This window comes from Aquarana catesbeiana, linkage group LG07 (assembly GCF_042186555.1).
Source record: "Aquarana catesbeiana isolate 2022-GZ linkage group LG07, ASM4218655v1, whole genome shotgun sequence".
NCBI lineage: Eukaryota > Metazoa > Chordata > Amphibia > Anura > Ranidae > Aquarana > Aquarana catesbeiana.
In genome coordinates, this window is record NC_133330.1 from 324,880,033 (window position 1) to 324,895,912 (window position 15,880).

General features: G+C 44.1%; 1 protein-coding gene across 3 annotated transcripts in view; it reads right to left on the bottom strand.

The window, feature by feature from the left end:
* The window catches only part of PDE4B (phosphodiesterase 4B), a 552,181-nt gene that overhangs the window by 160,274 nt on the left and 376,027 nt on the right, over positions 1-15,880 (bottom strand). For all 3 annotated transcript variants that reach the window (XM_073593787.1, XM_073593789.1, XM_073593790.1), the window contains one exon: positions 2,493-2,687. In XM_073593787.1, coding sequence (XP_073449888.1) covers positions 2,493-2,687 — 195 coding nt within the window. The remainder of the gene's footprint in view (positions 1-2,492; positions 2,688-15,880) is intronic.

A 15,880-nucleotide genomic window follows, 5' to 3' on the forward strand; every position in this document is an offset into this window, starting at 1 on the left:
TATGGGACACTTAAGCCAGTGCAACGATACTCAGCTCATCATTCCTTCACTTTGCAGTGAGTTCTTGTCTATCACATTTATACATGGTGATCATATCCCCGGCTTATGTATTTATATATGGTAATCATATTCCCACTTATGTATTTATACATGGTGTTCATGCCCCCCCTCATGTATTTATACATGTTGATTATATCGACCCCCCCCAAAGAATACGTTTTTCCTCACTCCCCTAGCAGCAAGTGCTTTCCTCTGCTTCTGCAATGTAGGCAGATCCCCAATGTGCTCACATACAATACAGTACATCATTACACTGCCAAAGTAGTGGCTGCAGGGCTGGTAGAAAGACTCAGGTTCGTGGGAATGGTTGTCTGGTAGGGAGGAAGCTTCAAGTGATTGTAAAGTCATTTTTTTTTCCCCCTATAAAAATAACAAACATGTTATACTTACCTGCTCTGCAGTGGATTTGCACAGAGCAGCCCTGATCCTCCTCTTCTCGGGTGCCTCCCTCCTGTTCAGTGCCCCCACAGCAAGCAGGTTGCTATGGGGGCACCCGAGCTGAGCCAGAGCTCCCTGTGTCCATTCAGACACAGAGCCCCGACCCGGTCCCGCCCCCTCCCTCCCTCCCCTGATTGGCTAACTGGCTTTGATTGACAGCAGCAGGAGCCAATGGCGCCACTGCTGTGTCTCAGCCAATCAGGAAGGAGAATCTCGGATGGCTGAGACATTCATAGATATCGCTGGAACTAAGGGGGGGGGTTGAGGGGGGGGGGGGGGGGTTGCTGCACACAGGAGGCTTTTCATCTTAATACATAGAATGCATTAAGATAAAAAAAATAACCTTCTGCCTTTAAAACCCCTTTACTACTTGCCCACATTTTTTTTTGCACACATTAAAATCAGTGTTTTTTGCTATAAATTACTGTAAACCCCCAAAAAGTGTATTTTTTTGAAAGCAGAGACTCTGAAGAATAAAATGGTGGTAGTTGCAAGTTTTTTTTTATGCCGCATGATGTTTGCACAACTATTTATCAAAGTCATAATTTCAGGTGGAAAAAAAACCCACTAAGGCCTCATGCACACGAGGCGCTGTTAAACTCGCGTTCAGAGGTAGTTGGACACTTTTTTCAACTGCCCCTGAACCCATTCAATGTTATCCTATGTGTCCATGTACACAGTCTCGTTTTTTGTAATTTTTAGGCAGTTGCGTTTAACCTCATTTTTCCAGAAGCAAAAAAATGGGTTCAGACGCAAAAGTTTTCCACGTTTCAGACACCAATCGCGTTTGTGTTTATAAGTGTTTTTAAAGGAACATTTTAAAACCCAACTTTGGAGCCCCATATCTCGGGGCCACTTGGTGCTAGGAACGCCAAATTTGGTGTGCAAACACAACAACATATCCAAATTAGGGTTCCTAGCACCAAGTGGCCCCAAGATATGGGGCCCCAAAGTTGGGTCACAAAATGTCATTCTCTGCTGCAGAAAAGTGCTTGACATTTTGCGACCCGACTTTGGGGCCCCATATCTCGGGGCCACTTGGTGCTAGGAACACCAAATCTGGATATATTGTAGACCACTGTGTTTGCACACCAAATTTGGGGTTCCTAGCACCAAGTGGCCCTGAGATACGGGGCCCCAAATTTGGGTCGCAAAATGTCATTCTCTGCTCTGCAGACGCTTCTAGACGCAAACGCGGTAAAACGCGGCTAAACGCAGCATGCAAACGCGGCAAAATGGGCGTTTCTAAACACCAGTTTCAGCTTTTAAAAACATGTGTTCAGCAGAGTTTGCACCAGCGTCTCGTGTGCATGAGACCTTAAATGAATTTTAGTGCAAACAAACACAATATTATACCCAATGTTTGTTAAAATAAAATTGATGGGTTTGCATCGAGTAAACAAATACCAAACATACAAATTGCGCACACCCATGAAATTGCAAAAAAATATAGTTCCCAAAACTCTACATAGGTGGCACTTTAAAAGCCCTTACGGGTTATCAGTTTCAGAGTTAACCATGAATTATGGCCCTAGAATTATTGCTCTTGCTCCGACGGTACCTCGCATGTAAGGCAGAATTGATGTTTACATACACCTGCTCGCCCTGCACTATTCTTTTTATATGGGGTGTGCACAGTGGTGTTTAAAAAAATATTTTGGTTTATTTAAGATACATTTTTGTGTTACTTATTTATTTTATTTTTTTTATGTTGTAACTTTACTGCTATCACAAGGGGGCTAACAAACCGCCTATGTGATAGCATGGGCAGGTGACAGGTCCTCTTTATGGAGATATTGGGGGTCTATTAGACACCCAATACCTCCCCTGCCCTCCAGTGCAGCTATTCAAGCACAGATCATGCCCATCGTGAAACCAGTGTAAGGGGGAGGGAGCTCTTAAATACGATTTTTTTTTAGCTTAGTTCAGCATTAAAGGACACAAACAGAAGACATTTAGATCCACCAACAGATATTCATGAACTTCACACTTACTGCTCGCTTGCGGCCGAGGAGTTCCTGGACATGTTCTTTGGTGAGAGGTCATAGTCGCTGTCCGAGCGGTACAGGAAGGATTCCCGTCTCTGGTTGTGGCTGGGGAAGTTTGTGTGCAGTACAAGTCCAGAACCGGGACTGGCCTGGTGGTCCAGGGGGCTGCGACCTGAACTTGGGCCATTTTCAACATCAAAACTGAAAAAAAAAAAAAAAGGAGGAAAAAAAAGAATAAGCAACATAAACAAGAAAGTGAAAAATTTACCCAACCCCTTCCAGCTCTGGAGACTTCCTGTTGCTTAAATAAGGCTGCACATTAAACATCCTCAAAAGAGGCCCTACGCAACTTAAAACCTTCTTCTTGCACCCCTAATCAATTTAAATAAATATTTTTACAGCAGCTAAACAAACTTTAGCTAAAGCATGGAAATCGGGGATGCCAACAATAGCACAGGTTAAAGATAAAATGTCATGGTATTTCCCTAACAATCAAATCGATAAATTTCGAAAAATCTGGGTTTCCTGGATTACAAATTATTATTATTTTTTGATATACCGTATATACTCGAGTATAAGCCGACCCGAATATAAGCCGAGGCACCTAATTCTACCACAAAAAACTGGGAAAACTTATTGACTCGAGTATAAGCCTAGGGTGAGAAATGCGCAGCTACTGTAAGTGGATAAGAGGGTCAACAATGCCCATTTGCAGCCTCACTGTGCCCATTTGCAGCCATAGGTCCCCAAACTTCAAACTCGATAGTTAAGGGTTCCTAGATGCCCCCTAGCTGCAGCCAAAATTTGGGGTCTCTGGACCCAAAGGGTCCCGAAATGACATTGCTGCAGATGGACACAGTTGACTTACTTTGTGTGTGGTGTTAGGAACCCCAAATTTGGTGTGCAAACCCAGTGGAACTAGCACCACAACATATCCAAAGCTGGGGTTCCTAGCACTAAGTGGCCCTGAGATACTTGGCCCCAAATACGGGGCTTTTCTGCAGCAGAGAATGACATTTTCTGAACCATATCTCGGGGCCACTTGGTGCTAGGAACCATAGATATGGATATGTTGTAGTGCTAGTTCCACTGGGTTTGCACACCAAATTTGGGGTTCCTAGCACCAAGTGGCCCAGAGATACGGGGCTCCAAATTCGGTTCAGAAAATGTCATTCTCTGCTGCAGAAAAGTGCTTGACTCGCGTATAAGCCGAGGGGGACATTTTCAGCACAAAAAAATGTGCTGGAAAAACTCGGCTTATACTCGAGTTAGGGCTGGGGAAAAAAATCGATTTAAATCTTGAATCGAGTTGAGAGGTCAAATCAATTCAAAATTTAAGCAAATTGATTTTTTTAGATTTTTTTTTTTCACCGCGCCGGTCCCGAGGCGCTGCGGGCATGAGTTTTTAGGCGAGGCCGCGGCTTCGGCCTAGTCCGCGGCTACGGCCGGACGCCGCAGACTAGGCCGAAGCCGCGGCCTCGCCCAAAAACTCATGCCCGCAGCGCCTCCGGACCGGCGCTGACACCGCGCCGGGCCTGAAGAGCTGCGGGCAAGGAGTTTTTAGGTGAGGCCGCGGCTTCGGCCTAGTCCGCGAGGCCGGACGCCGCGGACTAGGCTGAAGCCGCGGCCTCGCCTAAAAGCTCATGCCCGCAGCGCCTCGGGACCGGCGCGGTTTCCAAAGAAAAAAAGAAACTCGATTCGAATCGTGAATCGAGTTTTTTTTAAGAGAATCGAAGATTTTTTTTTTTTAGAAAATCTCCCAGCCCTAACTCGAGTATATACAGTGTTGTGTTTTTTATTATAGTAGCCGCTTTTTGACATTGTATTTTCTCCATGAGTGCTCAGGGAGAGATATCTTACTGTTTGATTATTTCTCAATCTTTGCTATGTTTAATTTCATATTTACTTTATCAGGCATAAATAACATATAACTTTTTATTTTATTTCACGGCATATCTTAATCTTCCGGTGTGACAAGCTCCTTACCCCAGACATTTGTAGAAGACTTGAGGAATGGATAATCACGGATATAGAACAGAAGTTCCATCCAGGATGTAGTAATTATTGAGCAGCTACTGGCTTCTACTTAGACAAGTTTTTCGCTGTGCAAACAGCCGGCTAATCCTACACACACAGGGCATCACGTGTTGCAAACTGTTGACACAATTCTAGGTTTCTGTACCGGACCGCGCAGTGCTGAGCGTGTTTACCAACCGGGCGTGCTGCTTTGTGGCCTACGTAAATCCAGATGAAATATCGCAAACTCTTATTTATTTACAACTAGGCTCTGTGATGAAGACGTCCACAAAACCACAAAAGAAAAATCATGCGTGTTAATGTGTAAAATTTCCAAAAAAAAAATTTTTTTTTAAATGGAATAGCACGCATATTTGATTTTACAACCTGTTTCACACGGGCTTCAGCTTGTATAAGAGTATAAGCTTGTATAAGCTTAGAGCAGCTTTCTCTAGGCCTTTAACCACTTGACCTCCGGAGGATTTACCCTCCTACATTTTTTTTTTGTGATACGGCACTGCATTACTTTAACTGACAATTGCGCAGTCATGCAACACTCTACCCAAATAATTATGTCCTTTTTCCCCCCACAAATAAAACTTTCTTTTGGTGGTATTTGATCACCACTGGGTTTTTCTTTTCTTTTTTTTTTTTTTTGCGCTATAAACAAAAAGACCGAAGGTTTTGAAACGAATGCAATGGGGGTTATTTACGAAAGGCAAGTCGCTGTAAATCTGAGGGGAAGATCTGAAGTGAGGGGAAGCTCTGCTGATTTTATCATCCAATCATGCGCAAGCTAAAATGCTGTTTTTTTATTTTCCTTGCATGTCCCCCTCGGATTTACAGCGACTGCACTTCCAAGTGCACTTGTAGTGCAAAGTGGATTTGCCTTTTGTAAATAACCCCCAATATTTTTTTACTTTGTGCTATAAAACATACCCAATAAAAAATTAAAAAAAAAATCAAATTTCTTCATAAGTTTAGGCCAATATGTATTCTGCTCCATATTTTTGGTAAAAAATCCCAATAAGCGCAATATTGTTGGTTTGCGCAAAAGTTATAGCGTTGCAAACTATGGGATATATACTGGAATGTTTTATTTTTTCTTTTACTAGTAATGGCGGCGATCAGTGACTTATAGTGGGATTGCGATATTACTGCGGACATTCGGACACTAAGGGCTAGTTTGCACTTGCTGCAAAACATGGCTTCAGACGGGCTTTTTTAAAGCTCTCTGAACGCCAGTCAAAGCCCCATCACTAAATAAAATGGTTAGCTTACAGTCTTGTTTACACTTTGCTTTTGCCTGGTGCTTCGATGAGCCTTCGGTGGGACTTCGGTGAGGCTTCGGTGGGGCTTGGATGAGCCTTTGGTGGGGCTTCGGTGAGGCTTGGATGAGCCTTCGGTGGGGTTTTCGGTGAGGCTTCGGTGGGGCTTGGATGAGCCTTCGGTGGGGCTTGGATGAGCCTTCGGTGGGGCTTCGGTGAGGCTTTGGTGGGGCTTGGATGAGCCTTTGGTGGGGCTTCGGTGAGGCTTGGATGAGCCTTCGGTGGGGTTTTCGGTGAGGCTTGGATGAGCCTTTGGTGGGGCTTCGGTGTGGCTTGGATGAGCCTTCGGTGGGGTTTTTGGTGAGGCTTCGGTGGGGTTTGGATGAGCCTTTGGTGGGGCTTCGGTGAGGCTTCGGTGGGGCTTGGATGAGCCTTTGGTGGGGCTTCGGTGAGGCTTGGATGAGCCTTCGGTGGGGCTTCGGTGGGGCTTCAAGCAAGCTTTGCCATAGACTTCTATGGAGGCTTTGAAGCACCACTAAAGTGACATGGGGTATAATTTTTGAAGTGAAGCCAAAGCACAAGCAAGGTGTAAACAGGACTGTAAGCTAATTATTTTAGTTAGGGACAGGAGCTTTGACTGGCATTCAGAGAGCTTTAACAAAGCGTGCCCGAAGCCATGTTTTGAAACAAGTGTAAACTAGCCCTTACTGACACTTTTTGGGAACCAGTGACACCAATACAGTGATCAAAATATGCACTGTTACTGTACTAATGGCACTGGCTGGGAAGGGGTTAACCATCTAGGGTGATCAAAGGGTTAAATGTGTGCCTAACCAGTGTTTTTGGTGTACTGTGTTAGGTGCTTTTACTAAGAGAAGTAAAGGATTTTATTCCCTGCTTTGCAGGGAAAGAAAATCAACTACTTCCCCGGTGACAGGACGGAGCTCTACCTTGTTTACATAGGCTGGGCTCTGTCCTGTGTGTCTTCCTGGCAATCAGAGGGTGCCGGCGGTCGTCCATTGGCCGGCACCCGCTAATCAGCATCTGCTGTGTTTAAACACAGCACAGCCGGGACGCCGGCTACCTAAAAGTGCTTGATCACGCACCTAGTACTTGATCTGGCACAGGAGCGCCGCAGTATATGTAAGTTATACAGTCGGCAAGAGGTTAAAACACCCTTCAGCTCCTGTTTAGAAAAATATTATACACAAATCAATAATAAGAGTGCTGGTGAAGCTACTTCACCAGGCGTTTGACAAAAGCCACAGGTAGTGCTGAATCCTGCAAGCAGCCTGTTTAAAGTGACAGGCAGCACTCCCATTAAGATCTGTGCTCAGTATTTACAAATCGGAGCTGTGTGGTACTTTAAAAGCTTGCTGAATGCTCTGCAAATGCCCCGTAAAAGTTTGCTGTTCACACTGCTCTTATACAAGCTGAAGCCCTTGTGAAACAGGCCTAACAAAGATGCAATAGATTGTGCAAACCAGTCTACAGTGCACTCCAAGTGATTATTATACAAAAAAAAGCAATACACCTAAACGCCAGCAGAGGGCGGACCTGCGCTACTAATGCAATTTGACAAACTGTTTAACTCTTCTCTGCTCTTTAAAAAAAAAAAAAATGTTTTTATAAGTATGATCACCATTGGTCGCTGTTATTCATTAAACAAGAAGTGAGGGGAAATCTCTACAATGGGGACACAGCAATAAAATCCAAATAGATATTTTGAGATTCTAATTTATACCCCTTTCCCACTCTAATTGTAACCAAAAAATAAAAATAGCCAGTCTTTTAATCAGTAATGCAGAGGGATCTGGTGCCTTGTAGATTATAGAGGCATATTTATAAAAAGCGCAACTTGCCTACTTTCACTATCCATCCCCTGAAATCAGCTCCCAAGTCCTACTATTAATGGATTTAGTCATTTGCCCCACTTGGTGCAGGTGGGTTTATGGAAATTAGGACTTTAGACTAAAACACCCAAATTAAGTTTGTCAAATGTTGATAATGTGTTTCAAAAGTCAGGGCTGGAGAATGTAATGGAGGACTTGTAAGGAAGTGTGAAGTTCAAATTTCAAATGAAGAAAAGAAATTATGAAGGTGGTTAAAAAAAAAGAAAAAGAAAAAGAAAAGCCTGTTCAAGTAATTGCAAATATCAAGCTGGATATCACCATTCTCTAGTGCAGCGGTAGTAAACCTTGGCACTCAAGCTGTGGTGAAACTACCAATCCCATCATGCCTCTGCCTCTAGGAGTCATGCCTGTGATTATCAGGATCTTGCAATGCCTCATGGGACTTGTAGTTTCACCACAGCTGGAGGGCCGAGGTTGCCTACCCCTGATCTAGTGAGTTGATAGGCTGTATTCTCAGTGATGTCACTGGTCTCATGTAAATGGATAGGTTAAATTCTCATTGATGTCATCTGTCTCTAGTGAATGAATAGGCTGTATTCTCAGTGACCTCATCTGTCTCCTGTAAGTGGATATCCTTCATTCTCAATGATGTCAGTTGTCTAGGGTGAATGGATAGGCTGCATTCTCAGTGATGTCATCTGTCTCTAGTGAATGGATAGGTTGCATTATCAATTATGTCACTGGTCTCTAATGAATGGATAGGCTGCATTCTCAATGATGTCATCTGTCTCTAGTGAATGGATAGGTTGCATTATCAATTATGTCACCGGTCTCTAATGAATGGATAGGCTGCATTCTCAATGATGTCACCGGTCTCTAGTGAATGGATAGGCTGCATTCTCAATGATGTCACTAGTCTCTAGTGAATGGATAGGCTGCATTTTCAGTGATGTCACCGGTCTCTAGTGAATGGATAGGCTGCATTCTCAATGATGTCACTGGTCTCTAGTGAATGGATAGGCTACATTCTCAGTGATGTCACCGGTCTCTAGTGAATGGATAGGCTGCATTCTCAGTGATGTCACCAGTCTCTAGTGAATGGATAGGCTGCATTCTCAATGATGTCACCGGTCTCTAGTGAATGGATAGGCTGCATTCTCAATGATGTCACCGGTCTCTAGTGAATGGATAGGCTGCATTCTCAGTGATGTCACTAATCTCTATTGAGTGGATAGGTTGCAGTCTCAGTGAATTGATTGGCTACATTGATCGATTCCTAGTCAACTCACTGCATATTCTGTAACAATAACACAGCCACACATTTATCTATACAGTATATAGTTGTACCATGTTTATTGAATCTGAATATATTTCATTCCAGTCTACTTTTAAAATGGTCTGTATTATCCTTCTACTGAGAAGATATTTTTCTCTGCAACTTTTATATAGCAACAGCCATCAAAGCAACTTAATTACGAGTCATCCTACATGGGATCGGAGAGGGATTGAAGAAAATAGGATCAAAGCGGTAGAAGACAGAGGAAATGCTAATTAGTACATAATTAATTTAGGCTGAGTTTCAGGCTGGATCCAGCTAACCCAGACAACAGATGAGAAAACTTGCAGTGTATAGGAATATATGACCTTTGTCAGTTAAACGTGTGCACATTAGACAAGAATGGGCTGGGACTCTGCACTGTCTGGAGACCGACGGTGTCAGAGGGGGATATAATGTCCCTGATGACATCACAGAGTGAAAATTACCACCAAGCTATTATACATTCATCAGATAACAGTTAATGACCACTAGAAGATGACGGCTGCAGTGCATCCTATACTCCAACCAAGACCATCCTTACCATATGGGACATGTAGGCTAGTGCAGCATTTTAAAGGACCCTGATAGAGCAGAAAATAGGTTTGACTACCTTAATTTTTTTCTTTAAGGTGCAAAGTTTAGGTCTGTCATCGTTGTCCTTCCTACACTACTTGGTCAGCAACAAAAAGTTGAATATCAGGTTATATAATTTGGTTAAAGCCAAACTGAACCCTCCTAAAAAACCCTTCCCTTGTGAGTTACATCTAGAGTCCTTATCTTAGCAGGGAGTGTAAGCTTTGTAAGTGGAGGGCTCTACCTCTGACTCATAGGGGGTGCGAGCTTTGCCGGGAGAAGGGCTCTAGCACTAACTCACAGGGGGCATGGGCTTTGTTGACTGGAGGACTCTAGGTTTGACTTACAGGAGGCATGAGCTTTGTTGACTGGAGGACTCTAGGTCTGACTTACAGGAGGCATACATTTTGTTGATTGGAGGACTCTAGCTCTCTCAAGAGGCATGAGATTGGCAGAGTGAAGGGCTCAAGCTTTAATGTACAGGAGGAGTGAGCTTTGCCCAGTGAAGGACTCAAGCTTTAATGTACAGGAGTGGTGAGCTTTAATTTTTTCATTGGATATGTTTTATAGCAGAAAGTAAAACATATTGTTTTTTTTTTTTTTGTTTTTTTTTTTAATTTTCAGTCTTTTTAAATTTCTATTAAAAAAAAATAAAAAAACCCAGAGGTGATCAAATACTACCAAAAGAAAGCTCCATTTGTGTGAAGAAAATTATATAATTTTTTTTGGGTACAGCGTTGCATGACTGAGCAATTGTCAGTTAAAGTAACGCAGTGCCAAAATGCAGGCCTGCTCATTAAGGGGGGGGGGGGGGTAAAACCTTCTGGAGCTGAAGTGAGGATTTTACTTTGCTGAGTGGAGGGCTCTAGCTCTGACTTCCAAGGGAGTTGAGCTGTGCTGATTGGAAGACTCTAGCTCTGACTCTTAGGTGGTGTGAGCTTTACTGATCAGATTCGGAAGAATCTAGCTCTGACTCTTAGGGGGCGTGAGCTGTGCTGATTGGAAGGCTCTAGCTCTGACTCTTAGGGGGTGTGAGCTCTACTGATTGGAAGACTGACTCCCAGAGGGTGTGAGCTGTGCTGATTGGAAGAATGTAGCTCTAAGTCTTAGGGGGTGTGAGCTGTGCTGATTGGAAGACTCCAGCTCTGACTCCCAGGGGGTGTGAGCTTTACTGATTGGAAGACTCTAGCTCTGACTCCCAGGGGGTGTGAGCTTTACTGATTGGAAGACTCTAGCTCTGACTCCTAGGGGGTGTGAGCTTTACTGATTGGAAGACTCTAGCTCTGACTCTTTGGGGGGTGTGAGCTTTACTGATTGGAAGACTCTAGCTCTTACTCTTTGGGGGGTGTGAGCTTTACTGATTGGAAGACTCTAGCTCTGACTCTTAGGGGGTGTGAGCTTTACTGATTGGAAGACTCTAGCTCTGACTCTTTGGGGGGTGTGAGCTTTACTGATTGGAAGACTCTAGCTCTGACTCCCAGGGGGTGTGAGCTTTACTGATTGGAAGACTCTAGCTCTGACTCCCAGGGGGTGTGAGCTTTACTGATTGGAAGACTCTAGCTCTGACTCTTAGGGGGTGTGAGCTGTGCTGATTGGAAGACTCTAGCTCTGACTCCCAGGAGGTGTGGGCTTTACTGATTGGAAGACTCTAGCTCTGACTCTTAGGGGGTGTGAGCTGTTCTGATTGGAGGACTCTAGCTCTGACTCCCAGGAGGTGTGGGCTTTACTGATTGGAAGACTCTAGCTCTGACTCTTAGGGGGTGTGAGCTGTGCTGATTGGAAGACTCTAGCTCTGACTCCCAGGAGGTGTGGGCTTTACTGATTGGAAGACTCTAGCTCTGACTCTTAGGGGGTGTGAGCTGTTCTGATTGGAGGACTCTAGCTCTGACTCTTAGGGGGTGTGAGCTGTTCTGATTGGAGGGCTCTAGCTCTGACTCTTAGGGGGTGTGCGCTTTGCTGAGTGGAGGGCTCTAGCTCTGACTCACTAGGTTCAGATCACACAGTTTCTTAGACACACACAGCACAGAGGTCTGGCTCTGCTGCATGATGGCGGGGGACAGACGTTACTATGGTGGTGGGCTGCTTTCCTTTGCATTGATCTATGTAGGTAAACAGCCCCGTAATACATCACACTGTGCATGATTAATTCCCGCTCATGAAATACATGTGGTCCCCAGGGGTGTACAGGGTGAGAGCTGAACTGGTTAATAGTCTTCCAAAAATCATGGACAGCCCAGCCAATGAAGAAATACAGTATTAGATTTTTGTGTTCGGTATCCATTCCTCCAAAGGTCAAGTGATCCATTACTTTCATGAATAAGAAAAGCCGAATCAGATGAATAATTTATCTGTAAACAGGTCAGCCGCGCAGAAAACACCTAATTATTACACGTCAATGGCTGCAACTCAATCCCAGGGGAGACTCCTCTGCCGGGCGATCCGCATTCGATGACAAGGCCACCAAAACTCCGAAGCCTGTCAGTCTGTAGTCAGCTCAGAGTATACGGCGACCAGAAAGTCGCTGCGACCGCGTAAGACTTGCGCTCTCTTTGGTTCACTTTTTACATCTGGTCCTAAAAACTCAGGCTGCCTTAAAGCTGAACTCAGGACACAAAAATATATTCCCGCATCATGGCGAAGAATACAAATCCACTTTATGTGTGCATCAAATGCCTTTGCAAACCCAGATATTAGTTTGTAAAAGTAGCAGTGACATTATCACTGTGCTTTACGTAGCCTGTGCAGGGAGCAGAGCTGTGGGAGGGGCCCAGCAGGCTCCACCCACTACAGGCTGCCTGCATAAAACTACAGGAGGGGGACGGAGACGAGACCAGTCATTCTACACAAGGAGAGAGAGCAGCAGTGACTGGTGGGAGGGGCCCGGCAGGCTCCACCCGCTACAGGCTGCCTGCAGAAAACTACAGGAGGTGGGCGGAGACGAGACCAATCACCCTGCACAAGGAGAGAGAGCAGCAGTAACTGGTGGGAGGGGCCCAGCTCGGTCCACCCACTGCAGAAGGGGGCGGAGACAAGACCAGTCATCCTGCACAAGGAGAGAGAGCAGCAGTGAGCGGTCTTTATTACAGGAAGCTCCTGAACAGAGGGAAAGTCTCACACTGGATTACTGCACAGATCTGGAAGAAAAACGGTACAGCTGTGGCTGGACAGGGCTGGGCAGTGTACTTCTGTTTAGGGCAGTATGCAGACGAATGCTCAGAATGCAGACTGCTTGTGTTCAGGTATTCCTCCCTGGGTGCACTACTGCCCTAAATGTACTTACCACCCAGCCCTGTCCAGCCACAGCAGCTATCAGACTCTCATATTTTGACAGGCTGCTGGCAGTGGGGATGGACGGTGCACCTGCGCCCGCAGCAAAACAACTGAGCCTTGTGGCCCAGGGCTAAAAGCCCAGTGTGCACGAGGCCTAATAAGAAAAACAAAACCAGCCTCCTAGGGATCATTTAAATGTGGGGTGTTTAAGGCTCCTACCTGCTTCTGATCTGTAGATGCTGAAATAGGCCATAATAATAAAGAGTTTGTTACCCCAACACTTCATACTCCTGATATGTGCCTGCTGTACCATGTACTTGTAGGAAAAAGTCTGTTCACTTTTGTATTGCTTCCTTTATGTGAAATCCCTGGTGTTCCTGCCAGTCCCTCTGCTTTTCTATTTTTAAAAAACTGACCACACTAAGCAGGAGAACACAGCATGGTCAGTTCTCTAGCTGTGCTGGGAACTCAGACTTGTCTTGACACCCCCCCCAACGCGCTGCACAGCCATTCACTGGGAAGATTGGTGCGCTGCTGCGTCTCCTCCCCACAGCTCTTATGGGGTTGAGAACAGAAGGAATGTGATCACTAAAAAAGGGGGAAAAAAAAGGTATTTATAATGTTTTTTTTAGATCTATATACAAATGTATTGCCTTTCATTCCTATTTTAAACTGAATGGGTTGTTTTACAAGGGCATCGTTTACAATCACTTTAACTCTAGGAGGTGGGAATGCTAAGCATAGGGTCTGTCTGTTGCCATCACATGAACTGTCCCAGTGTTAAAGAAAAAAAGATAAACCTTCTAGGAAAAGCAGTGAACCGATCTCATCAGCAGGAAATGGGATTTCTTCACACTTCCTGTCTTGTCACCAGGACAGGAAGTAAGGGGACATTTCTCCAATGGGGACACAGCAATGAAAAAGTGATTGAGGGTTAAAACTTAAAAACTTACCCAGATCTATCCAAAACTAAAAGGAAAAACGTTTTGGATAAAATGTCCAACCCCCCCCCCCCCCCCCCCACCCCAAAAAAAAAAAAAAAAAAAAAAAAAAAATAGAAACTGTCAAATGAAGTCAACAGGATCAATCAGGTTAACTGAAATTTGCAACTTTGACATGTGTTAGTAAAACCGTACACATCATCACAACTACTTTGTACATCCAGGTGGATTATACCGCCGTGTTTTTTTTTTTTTTAAGGACAAACTGGGCTTTCATTTGGTGTAAAGTGGCTATGGATATCTTTTGATAATTATATATATTTTTTTTTTTTTTAAATTTAGCTGTATATTTCTTGTTACTACCATAACTTTCCACCAAAGAACAACCCCAAAAATGTTTTCCCGTTACTGACGATCGCAGTGATACACATATGTGTATGTTATTTGTTGTTTGTACCCATAGTACAGCCCAGAAAAAACAGTGCGCATTTTCCTTTTTTTTTTTTTTTTTTTTTGTCCTACCGAAAACACACCAACACTGATACCAATTGAACACAAAAAATCCTGCCCAAAATATACTGACCCTGACCCAAACACTAACCCTGGCACTAACCTAGATCAAACCCTTTATCTAGGTATTTTTTCTTTATTTTTTAATTTTATTTTTTTTTAATATTTATTTATTAATTTTTTTACACACTTTTTTCCCCCCTCTCTGCAAGGAAAGAAAAAGATACAATGTATCTTTCCTCTCCATTCACAGAGAGAGAGAAACACAGAGGTGGGCTTCCCAGTGACTGATCAATGTGGTATAGCCAATAAGAGGCTACCACAGCGATTGGGTGACCCGGAAGCTGGATCCGGATCATTAATATGGGGCCCGTGGCTCTCTGTGCTGGGAGCTGCACTGTGTGGTACGCTCCCAGCACATAGGGAGATAGGCATACAGAGTTACCTTGGTTTACGAGTAACACGGTTAACGAGTGTTTTGAAAGACGAGCAACTTTTTTTCTTTGAATTCTGACTCGGTTTGCGAGTGTTGTCTCACAAAACAAGCAGAATTCACGCTAATGGGATGTGCAGTACCACATTTGGCCACAGGTGCGGGGGGGGGGGGGGGCGGGGACACTGGGAACGGTTCAGAGCCGTTTAGAAATACTTGGAGGAACCACTCGGAGATACTCGGAAACACTCGGAAATACTCTGTTCCTGAGTGTTTTTGAACCTTTCCGAGGCTTTCCTAGTTCAGCTGAGCTGTCCCCGAGTATTTCCGAGGCTCTCCGGCGCCCCCCCACCACTGGCCACATGCGGTATTGCATGTAATAGAAGTCAATGCCGAACAAATTATCTTCCTTTCCATTGACTTCTATGGGGAAACTCACTTTGATATGCGAGTACTTTGGATTACAAGCATTCTCCTGGAACGGATTATGCTCGTAATCAAAGGTTCCACTGTATATGCGGCCCTCTCCCCCCAGAAAAAAAAGCCCAGTGCAGTGGGGCCGCATATATATGTGTTACGGCGGCAGGAAGGGGTTAACAGACTTTGTTACAGATTCCTACCTTTTGTTATACTGAAGTAATAGATGTTGGTCTGTGTGCATGTCGAAAATAAATGCGAATGGGAGTGATTTTCTAATTATGAATCAGCTGCTGCACTTGCAGGGCTCTAATGAGGAAAGCCTCAGGGTCTGCATCCCTTTAGACATGATTTCCCTTTGAGAGTATCTCACCAAAAATTACATTTTTGTTGCAGGGGATGCCAGAAATCTGACTTGTATATCTTGGTGTAGACTTCTGGGAAGGATGACGAGGAAATGACATATCTGTGTACAGAGCGCCTCCAGGTGGCCATATTGCATTTTATAGAAAATTACAGAGCTGCAGATTAAAAAGGAAAGATTGTTTTCAATAACATTCAATGACAATATGACTTGTGTAGGAATTGTATAAGCTAAATTATTATTATTATTTTATTTGCTATTTTTTTCCCATGAAAGTGGAGTTACCCTTTAAAAAAAAGTTGGCCCTGTGAAGCCATTAGGAGAAGTTGGATTATTAAATATTTAGTCGTAAAAGCGATAAATACTAAAGAAACTTTCCAAACCTTCCTGAGAGCGAGCGTGAAGACATCCGCTCAGGAAATTCATATTGT